The following is a 24280-nucleotide window of genomic DNA, read 5'->3' as shown; positions in this document are numbered from 1 at the left end:
TAAGCTATATTAATCCATGAAAGTTTCAGGAAATGCAAACACCAAGACAGAACTTTGTATTGGTTACTACATCCAGAGCATGTAAAACATGGTTCCCTCTCAGCTCGTCAATCAAACCCTTTTTTGAAATTCAGTATGTTCCATTTGAGTTGTTGAGAACCCAAATGTTCAGTATTCTAGAACTTTGCATTAACAGTGGCAGAACTATTCTCGTGAATTGAGTATTATCTGGATATCAGGTAGGAAAACATTGCATTATGGCATTTTGTTTCTTTCTACCAAATTTACATGAAAGCCCTTACTAAATTGGGCTGAAGCTCAGTGCTGTGAGAGTTTAAGTTACTGCATAATTGTCATCTTTGAAGTTCTATACTTGGACACCCGTTGATATTCTGATTAATGAAAGCAAGCTTGTAATTATATACTGTTACTGCCCCTGTTTGTACTGAACTTAATACTGGTTTTCAGTTCTGTGAAAACTGCTTTGTCCTATATTTGAAAATAGAGATCCTTCAATTTCCAAGTTCCTTTCTTGGATGACAACTTCAATTTCAGTATGCAGGTCAATATGTTGCAGGCAGGTCTGTTACACCAACTGGATGTTTTCGGAGCCACCCTCATTTCCAATCCAAAACATTTGCCTTGAGTTATTTAACACAGGAGATTGTTACTCTTGTCATTTTGTCCTCCACTCATATAGATGTGGGTCAGGTTGTCAAACAAATGTGGAAGGATTATTGTTGTTTCAGAAAGAAAAAGATTCACTGAACCACAGTTGAAATTTTCTAGGCATATAAAAGTAAGTTTTCTTTTCATTGTTTGCTTAAAAAAAAGTTTATCTTTTGGGAGGAATAATGATTGGAAATTCTTAATGTATAATGTCATGTTTTCATGTGATACTTCATATATGTTAATGTTTGGAATTTGTCAGCGATAACCTTCTTCTCATTTATTTCTAATAGAAAGTCAAAGAGCATACAGATTTGTCCAGGGCAAGGACTGGGGTTTCAAAAAATTTATCCGTAGAGACTTTCTTCTAGATGAAGCAAATGGTCTTCTTCCAGATGATAAACTTACGCTGTTCTGTGAAGTAGGTGAATATTATTGCAAATACTTGTTGCTGATAATTAGGTGCTTTATTATAAAGTCTTGCTGAATCAATTTACCTTATGGAATAAATTGCTGAAAAGGGTGAATTATTCGATATGCAGCTGTTTTTACTTGCTCTATTATTATATAAAAATACGTACCTTGTAACCCAATCAAGTACATTTTGTAATTATCCATCTGACACTAACATAAGAATTTTAATGATCATAGCTCAAAAACTGTAGTATATCCTTTGTAATTTTTTATATATTTAAAATGTTTATTTCCTTTTTCAACAGCCTTTTCTTATCCACAGTATACTTTGGTATTGTTTGAGATTAATGTTAGAGTGCAGTATTGAAATCTGAATATACCATGGTAGTATACTAATTTTCATTAAGCAACAGCATTTTGATATGTTTGGTTCCTTTCTGCTCCTTTTCTCCACTCAAAGCTTACAAAATTTAAGTTCTGTTGATTTTATTTTTAACGAAGAAACTTGTGAAAAGACAATCCAGGAATGTCAGGCCAATGGAATTTAATGAATGACAACAAGAATTGTATCTTAATGTTCTATAATTGAGCCCATGATGATTGTGTGACCACTTCAGAATTTACAATTCCTTTCCATTCTGGAATTGGTTAACTTTGGGATTGTATTTAATGCCACTTTGATCCTATTTGTTCTTTTGAGGGGATGTGTCCATCTCTGGCAAAACCAACATTTGGTAAACCATCTTTAACTGCCTCGAATTCATGGCTAGCTAGGTCATTTCAGGGGAGTTAAGTGTCGACCACATTGCTATGGTTCTGGAATCACAGATAGGCCAGACCAGAAAAAGAGAACAGATTTTCTTCTCTGAAGAATGTTTGTGAACCAGATGAGTTTTTACCACAATCAACAGGGGTTTCACAATTGCCATTACAAAAGTAGCTTTCATTTCAAGATTTTCCCATGGTGAGATCTGTATGATTACCAATTGCTATTAGGATTGCATTAATTGTTTAAGCTATCATTTTCTCTTTGATTTTACTTAGGGGTAAATATATGGTCATTGTCATTGTTTTATGTAACTGTTTTATAGTCTGGAGTGGAAGCATTTAATTGCTAAGCTTGTATTTTTCTAGTGCATTGGTAAATAGCTTTCTAATGAGAACTGTAATCAAATGTCATAGTGAGGTGATGGCCTAGTGGTATCGTTGCTGGACTGTACTCCAGAGACCCAGGTAATATTCTGGAGATGCTGGTTTGAATCACACCAGCTGAATTTAATAAAAATCTGAAGTTAAAAATGATCTTGAATCCATTGTAAATTGTCAGAAAAACCTATCTGATTCATTAATGCGCTTTGGGAAGGAAATTGCCTTCCTTACTTGATCTGGCCTACGCATGACACCAGACCAACAGCAATATGATTACTCTTAACTACTCTCTGGGCAATTTGGGATGTGCAATACATGTTGCTCTAACCAGCAACTGCCTCATCGCGTTAATGAATTTTCAAAAAAGCTATAATATTGCATGCCACAACCATAAATGTGCTAAAACAACGAGCTAGGTAATCTTTGATGTTTCCGTGTCATTTTTTTTATTGTCGAACCCCCTCCTACAGAGGACGTGCATAATTTAAATACATATGATGTAATGCAATCTCCTAGAAAATGCTGAGTGCATAATTTAGTCAATGAGTCATTCAATTAGCTTTGTGTACTCCTGTCATTATGCCGTATTTACATCATTTGGCATGTTGAGACTGCAATACGGTAAGGAAATATGAAATTGGTTGAACATTTTCACAGCGTGCCATTGACCCTAATTGTTGACTGAGTGGGCAATATCCTGAAAGCACTGTGCATCTGTGCTGGCAAGATTTGAACTGTTGTATAGGTATACTGACAGGTTACAACTGTAACTGTTGACTGGCAACTTCTGAGTGACACATGTTCAGGTGATCTTAATTTCACTTTGATTTGAGTATTTACAGCTTATGTGAGAAATTCTGTTCACATGATTACTGCTTAATTATGTCATTATACTCTATAAAAGTAATAATTGAAATGTGGCCCCTGGGAATGGGTGCTATGAATTTAATGCATTGTATTTTCATTTAGCCAGACAAATTAAATATCTGTGTGATGAATTTGTTATGAATATAATTATTTGATTGACGAGGTTACAAGAGGTGTCATGAGGTTTGCTAAATTTATCATCTACAGCTCCATTTTGGGAAATTTCTGAGAGAAATAAATTAGAATCTTAACTATCCATGTTTCTGGAAATAATCTTAAAATATTTCTGAAATAAGTTTGAGTGATTGATGACACTGTTTAAGGCTGCAGTACTCCATAGACATTCTGTAAAGACTTTAAGTACTCATTATACATCTTATAAATTTGTTTCTGGACCCCAATGACATTTTTTCCATCAAGTGTAATTTGGCAAAATCCAATCAAGTGCGCTGTGAAAACACAACTAATCTAAAAGTCTGATAAAATATTATGGTTATTGGCCCCAAAGCAACTAATTGATCAATGTCAGTAAAGATTTTTTAACAATCCTGGTTGTGATTTTTTCTCTCTCTCCTGACTTAATTTAGTAAAAAAAAATGAAATAAGCTCCTTTTTTGATACTGTGGCCTATACACGAGTCATTCTCCTATAATGTGTTTCGTCAATGAGATTTGCCTGTAACACAATTGGTGAATTGAGGAAGTTTTTTAAAAACATGAACTCCCATTATTAAGCAATTCTGTGGGATCACGCACAAAGGAACTTGAGGAGATGGAGCAGCTTCTAAGAGTGTGGATAGAAGGTCAATCAACAAAGTAATCTGGGACTACCTTTTTCACCATAAATCAGAAAGCCTTTTCATTTTATGAGGACCTAAGGAAAAAAGCTGAAGATTTGCCTGCCTTTGGTGCTCATAGTGACTGGTTTGCTGGATTTGGGAGCTGCTACATCTTTCATAACATGAAGTTACATGGCAAAGCTGCCAGTGCAGATGAGGAATGTGCACTGTCATTTCTTTCTGTGATGAAAAAAACAATTGAGGAACAGGCTACACCTTAGATCAAATCTTCAGTTTGAAAGAGACAGGTTTATACTGGAAACGAATGCCATCCAAAGTCTACGTTTTCTAAGAATGAAGCACAGTCTCCAGGTTTTAAGGTTTCAAAGGATCGTATGTCTGTTGTTGGCTTCTAATACTAATGGGGACTTAAAGCTTAGGCCTGTGTTAGTGTACCACTCTGCCAACCCGCAGCCTTGAAAGGTTACCTTAAGTCCACTTCAGGTGTTTATTTCAGGTCAAACAAAAGAGGTTGGATGACAGGACAAATTCTTTCTGATCTTGTTGATATTTTGAAGGATGTTTTTAGAAATTATTACGGGAGAAAAAGTTTGGATTTCAAGACTCTCCTCATTCTGGACAGTGGACCAAGCCATCCTCCCACTATTGGTGAGTTTTCTGAAAACATCAAAATGCCATTTCTGCATCCTGACACAACCTCTCTTATTCAATCCATGGACCACAGTGCAATCGTAGCAAGTAAAGGTTATGATTTATGGTGCACATTCGGAAAGCTGATTACAGCTACTGAAGAGGTTAATGCAAGACAATTTTTGAAGAGCTTTAACATTAAGAATATTATTCAAATCATTGTGGATCCTGGGGTGATGTCAGTAAGGACGATTTGCATGCATTTTGCCGTAATCTTTTCCCAGATTTTCTTCATGATTTTAAAGGCGTTGGACAGTCAGAGGAGGTTTCCAGCAATCAATGTTGCTCTTACAAAGCAAGTTGGATTTGAAGAAGTGGAGACTGAGGATATTGGGGAGCTGCTTGAGTCCCATAATGAAGACCAGTCCACAGCTGATCGACAACAGCTTGTTGCTGTGGGGGAAGTTGAAGCTTGAGATGAAGTCCAGAATTCAGCACCACTAGAACTTTCCATTTCTCTTTTGTATTGTGTCCTGAGGGTAGTTGAGAAGCAGTTGCAGCTCTTAGAATGCAGATTGCAGCAGGATAGCAATTCATGGCATAAAGTCTTATCTGGCACTTTATGAACAGCTTCTTTGTGAAAGAAGAAAGATGGCAAAACAGCAAAAATGAGATGCCTTGTTTTTAAGTCAACTCCTGAGAAACCATCTGAGGACAAGAAATCACAGCCATCCACTTCTGGACTAAATATTTTCTTTCATCATAACCCTAAACCCCTAACTGCATTTGAAAGTAATGCTGATGATGACCCTCAGCCCTTGCCTTAATACAATTCTATACTGAACTCAGCAAAATATATGATTTAAAAATTTACTTGGACAATGCTGTCATTTGTGTTAGCCTAACTACTATTTTTGTTTTGACTTTTCTGATGTTATTGGTCGTCTGCCCCAACCTGTTTTTTCCACAGGTCCTGTTATTTCTATTGTGCAATTTTCTATAACAGAAGGTTGCATGGGAACACAACTACCGCATTGTAACAGAACAGACTATTCAAATAACTTCAGTCGTCATCGACATTTGGAGTCAGGACTCCAAAAATAATTTCTTGCCAATATAGGATCTAAAACCGCTATCTCTCATTTTGTTGGCTTTTGTATGATCTCTGATTTGCTCCAGGTCTCCTACTTAATTAAAATTCCAATGTTTCTTTTGTGCATTGAGTCACTCATAATAAGTTTGAAGTTACCTACGCTGGTAGCAAAAACAAGAACATAGATTATTATATGAACAACGATAGATTATGAAAGGGGATTGTGCTTGGAAACCTCGGGAGTAACATACACCAGTCGCTGGAAGTAAGCATGTGCTGCAGAATGTGAAGAAGGCAAATGGCAGTTTGCTTTCATAGTGGGGGGGGATTCAACTACAAGAGCAGGGATATCTTGCTGTAACTGTATGTATCTTTGTTTTTGCTTGTCTTTAATTAAATCTGTTTGATATCAATTATTGGATATTGTGCAGACTAATGGAACTAATATGCAACAGATTGAGAGGGAAATAAGTTAATGACTATGATGATTATAGCAAGATTAGTGCTTTAATAATCATTTTATGTAATGTATTTAGAGCCTGTAATCTGAGTGTCAATATATTGTGAGGCCTGAAATTTTCTTTACATTTGTGCCCAAGTATTCATTCAATTATCTGGTTTAAAAAAAAATTTAAAACAAAATTGAATGTTGGGCTTAAGTAAATTGCATGTATAACTGCAAAATCAGAGCTGAAAATGTTTTGCTGGAAAAGCACCCCCAAGTCCCTCCTCCCTACCTTTTATCTTAGCCTGCTGGACACACTTTCCTATACGGAACTAACTGCAAAATCATTCAAGTAACCTTCACCTTTTGCATCTATTAATCAAACTTCCATCTGAAAGAAACTTCATTGCCCCCTCAGGACTGGTCATCATGTCAACTCTGAATGGAGTACAGTTTGATTGCATTTGTTATTGGTGGGCAGTGAGGGGCTCGTGTCAAAATCTATACCAAATTTTTAGACAAAGTGATAAGTAATTTCAACTTTGTGATTTTATTTACACTTTTATCCAGATGTCCTTGCTTTGTAATATAGTTTCCTGGAATGAAAACAGCAAGACATTAAAAATGAAGTTCCCTTTGTCAGGTTGTCTCTTGTGCCCTATCCAGTGTGCATGAATGATGATTAAATGGATTTGAATTTTAAGACACTAGAGCATACTAATGGGTATCCATCCTTTCTCTAGGCTCAGAATGTTTGCACTGCTTTATGCTCATTTTAAGTTCTTCTGTAATCAGATTGGGGAGGTGTTTGACTGGCAAAATAGGTGCAGCCTCAAATTATTGAGGGAAAAAAAAGTCAGCCTGAATTTTTATGAAGAATTCTGTAACAATGTCTCATTGAGCCTCCAGACTTAAGACTACTGAAGCCTTTGCTAACATAAGCAATTCTGTGAACAGCAAATCGTTAAAACAATTGTTCTTAGTGAGTTTTGAGAAGATTTGTAGCTCGGGTTGAGTTCTGGATGCAGGTTTGCTCGCTGAGCTGGAAGGTTCTTTCCTTCAGTGAGCCTCTAGGCGAAGCACTGCTGATAATTAGATGGGGTCTAACTCGATGTGTTTGTTGGTGGAGTTCCGGTTGGAATGCCATGCTCCTAGGAATTCTCATGCGTGTCTCTGTTTGGCTTGTCCTAGGATGGATGTGTTGTCCCAGTCAAAGTGGTGTCTTTCCTTATCTGTATGTAAGTATGTAGTTGATCAACTAGCCACCTGAAAAAGGGAACTTGATAAATGGAACCCGTCTACCACCCCCTGACAAAAACAACAGGAAATGGCATCAACAACCCAAAGAAATCCAAACATATAAATGGAAAGCAGGAATTATCAGTAGTGCTTCACCAGGAGCCCCACTGAAGATGTTACCTAGTAGGGTGATGAAACATCTGGAAATGAACCTTTCAGCTCAGCGAGCAAACCTACATCCAGAACAATTGTTCGATTAATACTTACTTCAGCTGAAATAAGACAATACAAGTTATTAGACTGTTCTAAATGGCTTTATTGTGTATTGACATTTCACCTATGTTTTGTTTCTTTTCCCCTATGGTTCAGGTGAGTGTAGTACAAGACTCTGTTAACATATCTGGTCAATCAAACATGAATACACTAAAAGTTCCAGAATGTCGGCTGGCTGATGATTTGGGAAATTTGTTGGAAAGTTCTAGGTTCACAGACTGCTCCCTTTATGTGGGTGGACAAGAATTCAAAGCTCACAAATCAATTTTAGCAGGTAGATAATTTCTGACAAAAAAAAGTTGAATTTATCTGTTTAATTGAAAAATTCTTGGTCTTATGACTTTTTTTTTCCTTTTTATCAGCGCGGTCTCCAGTTTTTAATGCAATGTTTGAACATGAAATGGAAGAAAGTAAGAAGGTAAGATTGTCATTTACTTGTTCATTTTAAAATTTAATCAACTTTGACAGTGAAGTTGGTTTATTTTTCACAACTTTGTTTTAACTTTCTGGTAATATAGTGAACTATTATGCCTTTGAGCTCTAATAGTGCAGCTTTGTACAAATCTTTAAATTACTGTTAAAATTGCAGTTGAATTACAGTTAATCTATTGAATGAATATTAGAGATGGTGTCATATCTTTAACTTTTAATCATTTATATTATGTTTTTAATATTGCTTTTTAATCTCTTCTCAATAGAACAGAGTAGAAATAAATGATGTGGATCCTGAAGTGTTTAAGGAAATGATGAGATTTATCTACACAGGAAAAGCACCAAATCTCGATAAAATGGCTGATAATCTGTTGGCCGCAGCAGACAAAGTAAGTAATGAACATTCAGGAGGTAGTGCCAGAAAAAGGTTCAGTCTTATCACGTCAACAGGAAGCATTCTTTTACATTGATACACCAGGATCATAAAAAAATGATTTACTTTTGAAGGCCAGTCACAAATAGACACAATTTGCACACAGCAATATAATTCAAATAGGAAATGTATGAATGAAAAGGAAATCTATTTTTGGTGATGTTGGTACTACTATGAAGGCAGCATACATTTTATACTCCTCTACATATAGCGTCACAGAATCTCCAGTATTTACTTAACCAGGTAGATAATACCTCAGTTTAAAACACTGTTCAAAAGACTTCACCCCTCCATCCATTACTGTCTTATTACTACATTGAAATGTCAGTTTACATTATATACTTTGCTTAGTCATCTTACCCTCAAGGGATGACACCTGGAAGTTTTTGCTTAAAACAAGCACGACAATAGTTATGGTCTGGAGCACACTGATTTAAAAGGTTATTAGAAGCAGATGTAATAGTGAGGATTAAATTAAATTCTTAAACTTTTTCTGGGCAATAGTAAAGGCTAAGGCAGTTGTATTAATTGAAAAGTTTTAAAGAATTAACAGAGGCACATTAGATGAAATGGCAACCTCCTTTCTGTATGATTTTGTAATATTAAATGCCATTGGTTGCTTGATCTGGAGAAATTTTTAAAAGGTATACTTGGATTCTTAAAAAAGGAAATAGAATATCTCCACATGAAATGGGATTAACAACAGGAAATGTCTTCCAGGGTGACTAGTGGATGCAACGGTCTGAGACTTATTGAAGAGGCAGTAACTGTCATGAAGTAGAATGTTCTCAACTTATAGTTGAAGCATTTAATTAACGCAAAGTTTGTGAAGGTTTGTAGCTCAGGTTGAGGTTTAGGGTGTAGGTTTACTCACTGAGCTGTAGGTTTGATATCCAGATGTTTCATTACCTGGCTAGGTAACATCATCAGTGGCGACCTCCAAGTGAAGCGAAGCTATTGTCTCCTTTCTATTTAAATCTTTAATTAATTAAATTTAGTTTAATTAAATTTAGAGTGAACAAAAGATATGTTCTTCATACATTTGTGAGGTAATGATTCATTCTCTGCCAGCACACACAGGATTTTCTAGTTTTATTTAAAGAAAATTTGTGGAGTAGCTTCAGTCAAAAATGTTGCAAAGATGCTCATTCTTGCAAATTTGCCAGTGCAGAGAAGTTAATGGTTTCTGCCATTTTTAGTCAAATTTCCTCTGCTTAAAATTATTTAAAGTAGTATCCAAATTACATTTGTATACTTCTCATCTGGGAGCCAAGATTTTGTTGTAGTTGTGAATACATCCCATCCACTTTAATAACTAGGGAAGGCATGTATTTTGGGATTTAGGTCAAGAATGTATTTTGAGAATAAGGGGAATTTCTAACTCAGCAATTGATTAGGAATTCTGAATTATCTTTTCAGACATTTGTTGGGGAGAAAGAGCTTTGTAAGTTTTGTTTATATTGAGAAATACGTCCCAATTTTCACCTTTTCACGTGTACAAAGTTAAGATAGGGCATCAGCTTTGAACAGTTCTAACACGTTTATATTTTGAAATCATTGAAAATATGGGCAGGTTTATAGGTTCACAACAAAAACAGAAATTGCTGGAAAAACTCAGCAGGTATGACAGCATCTATGAAGAGAAAGCAGAGTCAATAATTGGGTCCAATGATGGACCCCATCCCAAACCAATGTCTGAACTAATTGTAGCTTGGAAAAGGTTGGTAATATATGCTGAAGATCGGGTTGGGAGAGGCGGGGGTGGAGAGGAGTAAACAATAGGTGGAGTTAGAAAGAAAAATAGTTAGGGGCCCCTCTCACCCATATACGTGAGATGGAGATGGATGACCTGGGAGAATAGGCACTGAGGCGAAGACAATAGAAGAGTGTTCAATGTCATGTTGTGCCCTAAATTCATTAAGGTGGGGCTGTGGAGGGATAAGACTAAGACTTTTGCTGAGTGCACAACATGCAGTATCAGAGTGGAAAGAGAGAAGGGATAGTAAGTGACAGATTTGAGTGAAGGGATAGAAAAGGGGAGGAGATGGGTGTCTCCAAGTTGTTGCATCTTGTATTCCTTAATTCCTTCAAGAAAAAGCTGCTTGTTAGAATACTGAATGAACCAGAGGCTGAAGTGATATAGAGTTCAGCAGTAAACAGTTTTGTAAAAAACTTTTTGCAAGGTATGTTTACTTGCAGAAAAAATGTACATGTTAATGGTGGTCAGTTCTAAAAGCTGTAGATGATGTTTCTACTTGATAGTTGCCAGTTATATGAGGTAATCAATATTTTTTCTGTCCTTTCAGTACGCATTAGACCGCCTGAAGGTTATGTGTGAAGAAACCTTGTGTAGTAACCTTTCAGTTGAAAATGTGGCAGAAATTCTCATTCTTGCAGATTTGCACAGTGCAGAACAGCTGAAAGCACAAGCAATAGACTTCATTAACAGGTAAGTGTCATTGCTTTCATTTGAAATCCAGGCTGCCAAATCTATATTTTGTGTTCATTGAATTAATTTTCTTTCTTTTAATATTTTCCCATTAAAGGTGCAGTGTTCTCCGACAACTTGGGTGTAAGGATGGAAAAAACTGGAGCAACAAGTAAGTAGAGTGGAAAAATGAAATTGATTGGATTGGTTTTCGAGATTGAATATCATACATTTTTTAATCTCATTTTATGTCACAGCTGTATCTTCAGATACACTATTATATGTTCTTTTAAAGGACAAACAAATGAAAAATCGATGAATACCTACCAAGGAGGCAGCTCTGCTTTTCCATATGCAACTCTGCAAAGAAAGGTTTCTAAGTTTTGCCATCTGTCATATTGCAAAAGATTCTTTTTCATTCCAAACGTGCTAAATTCTGATTTTTTATCATTATAATAGCCACTTTAGGTCACTTTCCTATTTAAATTTGTATAACCTTTTGCTATTGGGGAAATGATCATGAAGAAAATAGTTGCCTTTCCAGATTAGAGAGTTCCTCAAACTTTGGATTCCACTTATTAGTTCAGTTGACTGGACAGCTGGTTTGCAAAGCAGAGTGACACTAATAATGTGTATTCAATTCCTGTGTTGTCTGATGTTATCATGAAGGTCCCGCCTTTTCAATATCACCCATTGCCTGAGGCATGGTGACCCTCAGGGTAAACTCACCACCAGACACCTCAGTAATGAGAGAGTAGCCTTATGATCCTGTGAGAGCATGACAACTTTGCCTTTACTATTGTAGAGCTATATTGTCCAATAATGTCAAAGCATTTTATACTGGAAATATACCTAAAAAATATTTCACAAGATACCAAGTAATTGTTCTGTACGTGTACGGATTTGTTGTGGTCTAGTTTTGACTTTCTGATTAAAGAACTTGTTGAGATGTTACTGTATAAAAGGCTACAAAGGTATATTTATGTTTGTTTTTAATTATGTACAACTTCCTATGATCTAGCCCTAAGATTGTTCCATATGCACTGCAAACAAAAGCTCTGCACTGAGCTTTATTTAGTGTTCTTTAACTCACTCTTGGGAAGTGCATTTTTAAAAGTTGACATCTTCTATTTTGCTAGGAGAAAGCTACCGACATTACACCTCCTCCCACCCTGCCCCCTGTAAAAACGCCATCCCATATTCCCAATTCCTTCGCCTTCGCCGCATCTGCTTCCAGGAGGACCAATTCCAATACCGAACAACCCAGATGGCCTCCTTCTTCAAACACCGCAATTTCCCCTCAGACGTGGTTGACGATGCTCTCCACTGCATCCCCTTCCACTTCCCGCTCCTCTGCCCTTGAATCCCGCCCCTCCAATCACCACCAGGACTGAACCCCACTGGTCCTCACCTACCACCCCACCACCTCCAGATACATCGTATCATCCTTCGTCATTTCCGCCATCTCCAAGGATATATTTCCCTCCCCACCCCTATCAGCGTTCCGGAAAAACCACTCGCTCCGCGACTCCCTCGTCAGATCCCCACCCCCCACCAACCCAACCTCCACTCCTGGCACCTTCCCCTGCAACTGCAAGAAATGCAAAACTTGCGCCCACACCTCCCCCCTCACTTCCCTCCAAGGCCCCAAGGGATCCTTCCATATCCGTCACAAATTCACCTGCACCTTCACACACATCATTTCCTGCATCCGCTGCACCCAATGTGGCCTCCTATACATTGGGGAGACAGGCCGCTACTTGCGGAACATTTCAGAGAACACCTCTGGGACACCCGCACTAACCAACCCAACCACCCCGTGGCTGAACACTTCAACTCCCTCTCCCACTCCGCCAAGGACCTGCAGGTCCTTGGCCTCCTCCATCGCCCGACCATGGCAACACGACACCCGGAGGAAGAGCGTCTCACCTTTCACCTAGGAACCCTCCAATCACAAGGGATGAATGCGGATTTCTCCAGCTTCCTCCAGCTTCCTCATTTCTCCTCCCCCCACCGTTTCTCAGTCCCAACCCTCAAACTCACTCTGCCTTCTTGACCTGCAATCTTCTTCCCGACCTCTCCGCCCTCACCCCCACTCCGGCCTATCACCCTCACCTTAACCTCCTTCCACCTATCGTATTCCCAATGCCCCTCCCCCAAGTCCCTCCTCACTATCTTTTATCTTAGCCTGCTTGGCACACCCTCCTCATTCCTGAAGAAGGACTTATGCCCGAAACGTCAATTCTCCTGTTCCATTGATGCTGCCGGACCTGCTGCGCTTTTCCAGCAACACATTTTTAAGCTCTTATCTTCTGTTTTGCTTTACAACATAGGAAAGTATATCACAATTTTAGTTTTATTAAACCAGAAAGTCATTATTTTCGTATTTTAGTTGATGTCCAATGTAGCTTTATAGTCCGACAGTAATTCGCAGTAGCATTCCTTTAGAAATGAGCTTTAGTTTCTCAAAAGCTAACTTGTATTAAAAAGCAGATTGCAAGAGTCAAGTATGAGAGGGGCTGGAACTCTGAAATAAAAAAAAATTAGTGGAAATAATCAACAGATCTGACAGCATCTTTGGAATTATTACTTCTGATTGATAGCTCTTCCATTTGAACTGAGAAAATTTAAAAATGTAGTTTTAACCAAGTAAAAATGGGGGACCATAGGAAAACAGAAGATCTGTGAGGGGCTGGAATACAAGACAGATGAAATGACAGGAATCGTTTTGTGCAAGCCAAAGGGAGAGTGGTAATGGACAAGTGAAAGTAAAATGTGTCTAGAGGAGTTTTACTGTGCTGAATCACCTACTCTGTGATAGTGTGAAGTTCCAAAAAGAAGGATGCTGAACCATGAAACAGCAGGAACTTTAATATAGAGATGTGCATTCTATGGGCAACAAGGTTAGAGAGAAAACAAAACCAGAAATTACTGGAAAAGCTCAGCAGGTCTAGCAGTATCTATGGAAAGAAATCAGAATTGACAGTTTGGGTCGAGTGACCTTTTCTGAGAACTGGGTTACAAAGAGATGTTTATCCCTCCAAAAGTGCCAATATTGTCACCATTGCATCGCATGTTTGGACTCTTAAAGTGACAGTCAGCCTTCACAAATACAGAGTACATCAGGGGTTCCTGAAATGAAAACATTCACAATGTTTACTGTCATATATATGACAGTAAGTAAGATTTTCCAGAGAGCGTTGCTGCCTGTGTGGCTGTCAACATAGTTCAGGTGTTTATTTTCTTGCTGTTTTTAATTTGTGGTGTTTTTGGTGTAATGGTTTTAAGAGGTAGATTGCAAGTTCTTTCACAAACTGCATGTCACATTCTCCTCAATTTATGAGAGGAGCCCTGGCCAGCAGAAATGGTTTCTGGCTATCTCCCTCATTCTGACAATGTCATAGTGATCTTTGTGTAGTTGATTTCACACCCGTTTCCTTAGTTATAATAGAGTGATGACCCTCATCCTGTTTGCATGTACACTTCCAGCATCCATGTGATATACAGCTTCAGTTCTGGTTGCTTCTGTGATATTTGCCATGAAGTATCATGCCCATCATTTTTGGCAGTAGTGAATCATTTCTATAGTACCATTTAACTTGTCCTACTGTTACTGGAGTGTTCTCTACTTGGTCGAAGTGGAAAATGTCTACATAAGGACTGATTGTCATTGACTCATTTGACAAAGGAGCCCATCAGCATTCTCATCTAAGCTGGATTGCTGATACTGAATTGTACGTGTGAGCGGATAGCAACCGTGCTTACCTCGCAGCTCGCTACTAGAGGTGTTTCTGCCTGAGGCCCAAATATTGCGATCTGTGGCCTGTTAAGTAGGATAAATTCCCAGCCATACAGGTATTCGTGAAATTGCCTAATGCTAAAAATGATTCTTGGAGCTTCTTTCTCTATTTGGGTATGATTCATTTCTGTGTTTTTTTAAATGATCTTGATGCAAAAATTCAGTTCTGAAGCAGGGTCACTGGACCCTAAATGTTAACTCTAATTTCTCTCCACATATGTTGCCAGACCTGTTGAGTTTTTCCAACAATTTCTGTTTTTAGTTATGATTTCCAGCATCCGCAACTCTTTGATTTTGTTATTGTTGATACAAAAGCTATTGGCTTCTCTTCATCATTCAATATTATGTGAGAAATGACTGCTGCTACTCTAGAAGGTGATGCATTGCATGCTAGTTACAATGCCAACTTTGGGTTAAAATAGGTCAGGACTTTTTATTTTAATAATGTCTTTTTGGCTTGTGTAAATGTGCCTTCACACTTAAAGTTCTTGTTTTTGGCACAATAAGTTGTGCAATGGCTTGTGAATGGTTGCAAGATTTGGGATAAACCTGCTGTACTAATTCAGCAAGGCCACAAATGATTGTAGTTGGTTTACACTTTTAGGTGCTGGTGCCCCAGTTATGGCTTTTACTTTTGAATATGATTTGCGTACTCCCTCAGTATTGATGACATGGCCTAAATTTTAAATGGAAAATTTTTTAAAATTCTCATTTGCCTTTCCTTACTCTTAGCCCATAATCTTCAAGGCTCTGTAGCCTCTAAATTGTGGAGATGCTCTTTTTGATTTCTTCCTGTAACCAAAGTATTATCTAGGTATCACTGGATTCCTTCCAGTCCCCTTAAAATCTGATCTTTGGCGCAGTGGATATGGTTCCAAATCAAAATTGCTTGAATTCGAATAGTCCTTTGTGAGTTATAATTGTCAAGTATTTCTGTGACTCAGGATCTACATTCATCTGGAAATGAATTGACCTTTGGCAAGCTGAAAAGCTGATCTCCAGCTAGACTAGCAAATAGGTCAGCAATTAAAGGCAAATTGAGACCTTGAAATCATTGCAAATGTGTACTGATCCATTTTTCTTTATCACTGACACAATAGGTGTGGCCCAATGACTCTCGTTTACAAATTCAAAGACACAAACATTTTTGGAGACTGTTAATATAATTCGCCAACATATTCTGCATCCCTCTTCGAGTTGTTTAAAGCCTACTATATCTCTTCCTTTATCCTCTTCTGATGATAGGCAGTTGAGCAGGAACAGGAGGAGTTGAGCAGGAGAACCAGTTCCACCACAGAACATACCAGATGGCCTCCTCCTTTAGAGAAGGAAATTTCCCTTCCCACGTGATTAAAGATGCCCTCCATATCCTGCCCCTCTGCCCTGAAACCCCACCCCTCCAACCGTAACAAGGACAGAACCCCCTGGTGCTCACCTTCCACCCTACCAATATTCGCATAAACCACATCATCCAAAGACATTTCTGTCACCTCCAAACGGACCCCACCACCCGGGATATATTTCCCTCCCCACCCATTTCCGGTTTCTGCAAAGACCATTCCCTCCGTGACTACCTGGTCAGGTCCATGCCCCCCTACAACCCACCCTCCTTCCCTGGCACCCTCCCCTGCCACCGCAGGAATTGCAAAACCTGTGCCCACAGCCCCCCCCCCCCTCACCTCCATGCAAGGCCCCAAAGGAGCCTTCCACATCCATCAAAGTTTTACTGCACATCCACCAATATTACTTATTGTATCCGTTGCTCCCGATGCGTTCTCCTCTACATTGGGGAGACTGGACGCCTCCTAGCAGAGCGCTTTAGGGAACATCTCCGGGACACCTGCACCAATCAACCACACCGTCCCGTGGCCCAACATTTCAACTCCCCCTCCCACTCTGCTGAGGAGATGCAAGTCCTGGGCCGCCTCCACCGCCGCTCCCTCACCAACCAACACCTGGAGGTAGAACACCTCATCTTCCGCCTCAGAACACTTCAACCCCATGGCATCAATGTGGATTTCACCAGTTTCCTCATTTCCCCTTTCCCCACCTCACCCCAGTTCCAACCTTCCAGCTCAGCACCGCCCTCATGACCTGTCCTACCTGCCTATCTTCCTTTCCACTTATCCACTCCACCCTCTTCCCTGACCTATCACCTTCATCCCCATCCCCATTCACCCATTGCACTCTTTGCTATCTTGCCCCACCCTCCTCTCTGACCTATCACCTCCATCCCCACCATTCACCTATTATCGTCTATGCTACCTTCTACCCCACCCCCACCCCCAATTTATCTCTCCCCTCTGCAGCCAAGCTGCCTCTATTCCTGATGAAGGGCTTTTGCCCGAAACGTTGATTTTCCTGCTCCTCGGATGCTGCCTGACCTGCTGTACTTTTCCAGCATCACTCTAATCTAGATCAAATTCATTCCCAGTGGGAATTTCCACTGGTTATTTGAGAATACTCTTTTTAAAAAATTAAGTTGAATCTTTTGGGCAATGTTTTTTTTAAAAGGTTTTGATTTTTATCTGAATTTTTTAAATAACTGTCTGCAGCCTCCAATCCAATTCAAAAATAATTTTGCATATGTCATTTTCGGTAGATTTAAAATTTATTTAAAAATAGTAAACTTACAGTAATTTAAAATGCTTATTTTTGTAATGAACTCATTTTCAGACAATAGACAATAGGTGCAGGAGTAGGCCATTCAGCCCTTCGAGCCTGCACCGCCATTTAATATAATCATGGCTGATCATTCCTAATCAGATGACCAAATTAGATGATGCACTGTGGCCTGTGAAGTCTGCACTGTTCAAAAACTAGCACCCAATTACTCTAATCTCATTTTCCAGCACTTGGTCCAAAGCCTTGTTTGCTTTGGCATCACAAGTGCACATCTCAATGTTTCTTGAATGTTGTCAGTGTTTCTGTCTTTACCACCCTTACAGGCAGTGAGTTCCAGATACCCACCACCCTCTACATGAAATTTTTAATTTCCTTGCCTCCCCTCTAAACCTCTTGCCCATTACCTTCAATCTATGCTCTCTGGTCATTGATCCCTCCACCAAAGCGAAATGGTCCTTTTCTTTCAATCCCATCAATGTCCCTCAGAATTTTGAAATCTCAGCTATATTCCCTTCCGTCTCCTCTGCTCCAAGGGAAACAACCTCAGTCTACAGATAACCTCGATTACCCAGTATTAGATTAACCGAATTTCAGATGATCCAAACAAGATCGCAAGGTCCTGATGTGTGGCTAATTATGTTACCCAGCATCGATCATCCGGTATTCAGTTAACCAAATGAAATACTCCTTGCCCGTGTCCTTTAGAAAATTAAAGTAAGTGGGCGCAGCTTAACACGTGGCTGTGCAGCTGGTGTAGGAGGGAGGACTTCAGATATGTAGATAATTGGGGGGCCTTCTGGGGAAGATGGGGAAGGACGGATGCATCTGAACTGGAAGGGGACCAATGTCCTGGGTGGAAGGTTTGCTCGAGTAGTTCGAGAGGGTTTAAACTAATATGGCAGGGGGGTGGGAACCTGAGCTGTATACCGAAGGTGACAGTTGATGCAGCTGAGGCAATAGCAAGAGGTAGACCAGCTAGTGGGAAGGATTTTCCTGGGAAGGAAGCAAGGGATCAGTTAAAGTGTGTTTGCTTTAACTCAAGAAGTATTAGGAATAAAAGTGATGAACTCAGAGCATGGGTCAGTACCTGGTGCTATGATGTTGTGGCCATAACAGAGACATGGGTTTCTCAGGGGCAGGAATGGTTGCTGGATGTTCCAGGGTTTAGAGCATTTAAAAAGAATGGTGGGGGGAGGAGAGGGTGTAGCACTACTAATCAGAGAAGGTATCACAGCTACAGAAGCTTCCATTGTCGAGGAACATCTGCCTACCGAGTCAGTATGGGTGGAAATTAGGAATAGCAAGGGAGCAGTCACCTCATTAGGGGTTTACTACAGGCCCCCTAATAGCAGCAGGGAGATGGAAGAAAGCATAGGTCGGCAGATTTTGGAAAAGTCTGGACGTAGTAAGGTTGTTGAAATGGTGACTTTAACTTTCCTAATATTGATGGGAATCTCCTTCGAGCAGAAGATTTGAATGGAGCTGTTTTTGTAAGGTGTGTTCTGGAGGGTTTCCTAACTCAATAAGTTGACAGGCCGACGAGGGGAGAGGCCATTCTAGACTTGGTGCTCGGAAACGAGCCGGGGCAGGTATCAGATCTTGTGGTGGGAGAGCATTTTGGTGATAGTGACCACAAGTGCCTCACATTCTACCTAGCTATGGAGAAGGAGAGGATTAGGCAAAATGGGAGGATATTTAATTGGGGAAGAGGAAACTATGATGCAATTAGACATGAGTTAGGAAGCATGGATTGGGAGCAATTGTTCCATGATAAAGGCGCTTTAGACATGTGGAGACTGTTTAAGGAACAGTTGTTGCAAGTGATGAATAAATATGTCCCTCTGAGAGGCAAGAAGTGGTAAGATAAAGGAACCTTGGATGACGAGAGCAGTGGAGCTTCTCATCAAAAGGAAAAAGGTAGCTTACATAAGGTGGAGGAAGCTAGGGTCAAGCTCAGCTCTAGAGGATTATAGGCAGGCAAGGAAGAAGCTCAAAAATGGTCTGAGGAGAGCCAGGAGGGGGCACGAGAAAGGCTTGGCAGAACGGATTAGGGAGAACACAAAGGCATTTTACACTCATGTGAGGAATAAGAAAATGGTCAAAGAAAGAGTAGGGCCGATCAGGGATAGCATAGGGAACTTGTGTGGGGAGTCTGAGGAGGTAGGGGAAGCTCTAAATGAGTTTTTTGCTTCTGTCTTTACGAAAGAAACGAACTTTGTAGTGAATGAAATCTTTGAAGAGCAGGTGTGCATGTTGAAATGGATAGAGATAGAGGAAGCTGATGTGCTGAAAATTTTGTCAAACATTAAGATTGACAAGTCGCCAGGCCCGGCCTCGGCTGCTTTGGGAAATGAGAAATGCAATTGCTTCGCCACTTGCGAAGATCTTTTCATTCTCACTCTCCACTGGAGTCATACCTGAGGACTGGAGAGAGGCAAATGTAATTCCTCTCTTCAAGAAAGGAAATAGGGAAATCCCCAGCAATTACAGACCAGTCAGTCTCACGTCTGTCGTCTGCAAGGTGTTAGAAAGGATTCTGAGGGATAGGATTTATGACCATCTGGAAGAACATGGCTTGATTAAATGCAGTCAGCACAGCTTTGTGAGGGGCAGGTCATGCCTCACAAACCTTATCGAATTCTTTGAGGATGTGACTAGAAAAGTTGATGAGGGCCGAGTGTGGATGTGTATATGGACTTCAGCAAGGCATTTGATACCGTTCCCCATGGTAGGCTCATTCAGAAGGTCAGGAGGAATGGGATACAGGGGAACCTAGCTGTCTGGATACAGAATTGGCTGGCCAACAGAAGACAGCGAGTGGTAGTAGAAGGAAAATATTCTGCCTGGAAGTCTGTGGTGAGTGGTGTTCCACAGGGCTCTGTCCTTCGGCCTCTACGGTTTGTAATTTTTATTAATGACTTGGATGAGGGGATTGAAGGATGGGTCAGCAAGTTTGCAGACGACACAAAGGTTGGAGGCGTAGTTGACAGTATAGAGAGCTGTTGTAGGTTGCAGCAGGACATTGACAGGATGCAGAGATGGGCTGAGAGGTGGCAGATGGAGTTCAACCTGGATAAATGTGAGGTGATGCATTTTGGAAGGTCGAATTTGAAAGCTGAGTACAGGATTAAGGATAGGATTCTTGGCAGTGTGGAGGAACAGAGAGATCTTGGTGTGCAGGTACATAGATCCTGTAAAATGGCCACCCAAGTGGACAGGGTTGTGAAGAAAGCATATGGCGTTTTGGCTTTCATTAACAGGGGATTGAGTTTAAGAGTCGTGAGAACTTGTTGCAGCTCTATAAAACTTTGGTTAGACCGCACTTGGAATACTGCATCCAGTTCTGGTTGCCCTATTATAGGAAAGATGTGGATGCTTTGGAGAGGGTTCAAAGGAGGTTTATCAGGATGCTGCCTGGATTGGAGGGCTTATCTTATGAAGAGAGGTTGACTGAGCTCGGACTTTTTTCATTGGAGAAAAGGAGGAGGAGAGGGGACCTAATTGAGGTTCTTTCCCATCTGCACCCCTACACTGGTACAACATCACCACCACTGGACTAGAATCCACCTCAAACACTCAACCACTTGTTGGCGTGCTGCAACCTACCTTTCATCTACTTGGCACCCAATCCCTCCCTAACCTCAACCAGCCTGTCATCCTCACCCTTACTTTACATACTTAACTTTTCACAGTGGCTGTCAAAGAGGCTGTCTGTCGTGTTGCATATTTACATCGCAGAACAAGACACATTGCCTCAAAAGGGGTGTAATTTCAGTGATCTTCTGTCTTGTTTGTGACAAGGATTCTCTCAGACTGGCCTTCCCTTGTTTTGTAACATAAACCTGGGATCCAGAGTTGAGTTCATTTTAAGGATATGTGTGTGTATTTTTGTCAGGCCACTGGAAAACTGCTGCTTTTAGCCACAATGAAAAATCTCAAGATACATATTGATGGATGCAGAACTCCCAAAAAGAAAACTTGACCACCTAACATGGATCATTCGATCGTAGATAGTTATGTTTTTGTTTCTTAAATATAAATAACAGGTAGTGACACTTGAATACAAGTCATTCTCATTGTTATTCCTCCTGATGAACTTTACCGTTTGATTTATTTGCAGCCATGCCACAGATGTGATGGAGACAGAAGGCTGGAAGTCGATGATTCACTCCCATCCTCATTTAGTTGCAGAGGCCTTCCGAGCATTGGCGACTGCGCAGTGCCCACCATTTGGTATTCCACGCAAACGGTTAAAACAGTCATAATTACACTAGAGGACTGTAGGTACTGATCTCGCTACTGACTTTTGCGTAAAGGTATTTCTACCTTGCACCCATACAAGATGAAGTCCTCATTTACATACAGAGGTCACACCTGAACTTTAACTGTCTTTAATTGCTCTGCTGAAGGATGTGTTCCAGTATGGTCTTCAGCTTTAAATTAGTTTACATGCTTTTCTCTCAGCCACTTAAACAGCCTTAAATGATTTTCATCCTTCCTGTTAAGTTCACATGATTTTAAGTTTCTTTTTTTTTAAATTAATGTGTGCCTTGTCATTAGACCAGGCTGTGCAAAATTGCATCAGCAGCCATATTGCAGAGCCTTCCATTGAATGACTGGGAAAGGCAAAATAAGTCTTTAACACTTTTCTTAATAACTACTGTCTGTACAAAATTATGGTTGATTCCCAAGGAAATTAATCAATCTGAGCCTGATTGGCTAGATTGGAGCAATATTGCATGTGATTTGATGACTGTCCCCAACCCAGCTTTGCATTATGCATGCTGTTGAAATTCTGCATTACAGCCTGAAAGGGATGTACCATTCAATAGCACGTGTCCTTAATGGCCAGTGGTATATGAAGTACACGGTTGGTTTGTGAACCACCATTTTCTTTTTCAGTGTTTGTATACCTTGTTTACAGTTTGGAATTTCTACTGTACAGATTTTATTTTGAGAGTTAAATTCACATTTTTGGCAGAAATGTTAAAGACCTTTGTTATAATTGTGTGAAAATGGTTTGTAATGTTCAGCAACCTTCTAGAACTTGAGATCACATCATAGCTAAAGTCAAAACACTATATCTTTATGCTACCAATGGACCCAAAACAATGGACTAGTTCAGCAATCCACAGCGCAACAGTGTGAAACTTGAATAATGGAAGAGCATTTCTGAAGACTACCCATTTGAAACGCCTAATAAAGATGTTCAGACACTGAAGGTCACTTGATCAAATTAGTTTTTCCAAATATGCTTACAATGTTTCTGTCCCATTCACAATTAAGAGAAATTTCTTGCAAATTTTCTCCTCTGCCCTTCTCTCATGAAGGTGTTGATTCTTTGGGATCCAGGTCCAGGGGTGCTGGTCACCCTCCAGTATCTCATCCAAATGGCTGTTATTCATGTGTGAGTGTCATACGGGTATTTAACCGCGGGGGACATCACAGACAAGCCTAATGCTATCCTCGCCTGATGTCAACACGTGCACTTCCAGTGGGGCTGTCGGATAGTGATCAGATGTGAAAACCCTGGTGATTTTCCATTCCCCTACCCCAGCTGGTGCTTAGACCATTGAAAACACCCTAATTGATGCCCCAGCTAAGATCACTTAACTCAGCACAGACTAGGGATTGAAACTGAGATCTTCCAGGTACTCACTGGATAAACATGCTGAGCCACTGGGGAAGGTAGCCCTTTTAAGAATGAATGGGTATTGTTATCAAGTCATTTGTCTGAGACACTGTGCTAAGGTAACACTGTAGATTTTGTAGAAAACTCCAGTTTCAGGACAGTGATTTGCAATGCCTCAAATTGACTTTACATAGCAATTGATTTGCTTATGTTTTGCTATTTTATTTATTATGCATCAATATATTTCATAAAGCTTATGTTACGTTAAAGAAACTTTGTAAGACTTTATAAATGCAATTGAATGCACTAATTTGTAACAGCGTTCATTTCTGTAGACTATTGTTTTGTGAAAATCATTTTTGTTAGACAAGAGAACTCAACTATTTTTAAAAAAAAGGAGGTAAAAGAAGCTGATGGGTTTAAGTTATCAATGTATCTGTTTACCGTCATATCACAAATTCAGAAAGTATGGTTGCATGAACTACACACCATTAAAATTTGAATAAAAACTTAAAATGAGTTTTGAGATGGATGTTCAAAACTAATTGGCATTAATTTTCATGCTCTGAACAGTTTGAATGCAATAATCTGTTTTAAATTAGTAAAACCTATTTTCTACTTGTTTGCTGAAGTGTTTATTTCAGGCATATCAAAACAAAATAATGTTACCTTCTGATATATTTATTCCTGATTGCATAAGAACTGCAACTGTCCACCTCCATCTACTTTGATGGGAGAACAAGAATATTCTGGGGTGTAGATTGTTTCATAGTTGACGGAGATGCAACACTGCCAGATGGAAGCTATAGTTGTTATGACTAGATTAGATTAGACTTACAGTGTGGAAACAGGCCCTTCGGCCCAACAAGTCCACAAGTCCGAAGCGAAACCCACCCATACCCCTACATTCCCCCTTACCTAACACTACGGGCAATTTAGCATGGCCAATTCACCTGACCTGCACATCTTTGGACTGTGGGAGGAAACCGGAGCACCCGGAGGAAACCCACGCAGACACGGGGAGAACGTGCAAACTCCACACAGTCAGTCGCCTGAGTCGGGAATTGAACCCGGGTCTTCAGGCGCTGTGAGGCAGCAGTGCTAACCACTGTGCCACCGTGCCGCCCTTGTGCAGGGCAAAATTTAATTCATTCACTTTGAGTTTCTTTCTTTTGTGATTTCTAATATTCGCTTTGATCCCAGCTGAATCGAGGTGCTCCATCTAGTGACTGAACCACAAACTAATAACTTTTTCCATTGAAAATAAATTCCAGAGACCAGGGATCTAAATTTTAAACTGGGTGGACCATCATTATAGTCTGGAAACGTAAAAGCCTTGTCCATCTTATAGAC

General features: G+C 39.9%; 1 protein-coding gene across 3 annotated transcripts in view; it reads left to right on the top strand.

Moving 5' to 3' along the window:
- spopla (speckle type BTB/POZ protein like a) overlaps nucleotides 1-23488 on the top strand; it is a 202657-nt gene extending 179169 nt beyond the window's left edge. For all 3 annotated transcript variants that reach the window (XM_060827833.1, XM_060827831.1, XM_060827832.1), the window contains 7 exons: nucleotides 963-1090; nucleotides 7675-7852; nucleotides 7941-7996; nucleotides 8277-8399; nucleotides 10750-10892; nucleotides 10990-11043; nucleotides 21416-23488. In XM_060827833.1, the coding sequence (XP_060683816.1) occupies nucleotides 963-1090; nucleotides 7675-7852; nucleotides 7941-7996; nucleotides 8277-8399; nucleotides 10750-10892; nucleotides 10990-11043; nucleotides 21416-21560 (827 nt within the window). In that variant the 3' untranslated portion in view covers nucleotides 21561-23488. The remainder of the gene's footprint in view (nucleotides 1-962; nucleotides 1091-7674; nucleotides 7853-7940; nucleotides 7997-8276; nucleotides 8400-10749; nucleotides 10893-10989; nucleotides 11044-21415) is intronic.
- Nucleotides 23489-24280: the final 792 nt, after the last annotated feature.

This window comes from Hemiscyllium ocellatum, chromosome 7, assembly GCF_020745735.1.
Source record: "Hemiscyllium ocellatum isolate sHemOce1 chromosome 7, sHemOce1.pat.X.cur, whole genome shotgun sequence".
Classification (NCBI taxonomy): domain Eukaryota; kingdom Metazoa; phylum Chordata; class Chondrichthyes; order Orectolobiformes; family Hemiscylliidae; genus Hemiscyllium; species Hemiscyllium ocellatum.
Note: the sequence above shows the minus strand (reverse complement) of the source record. Positions and strands in the feature narration are given on the sequence as shown.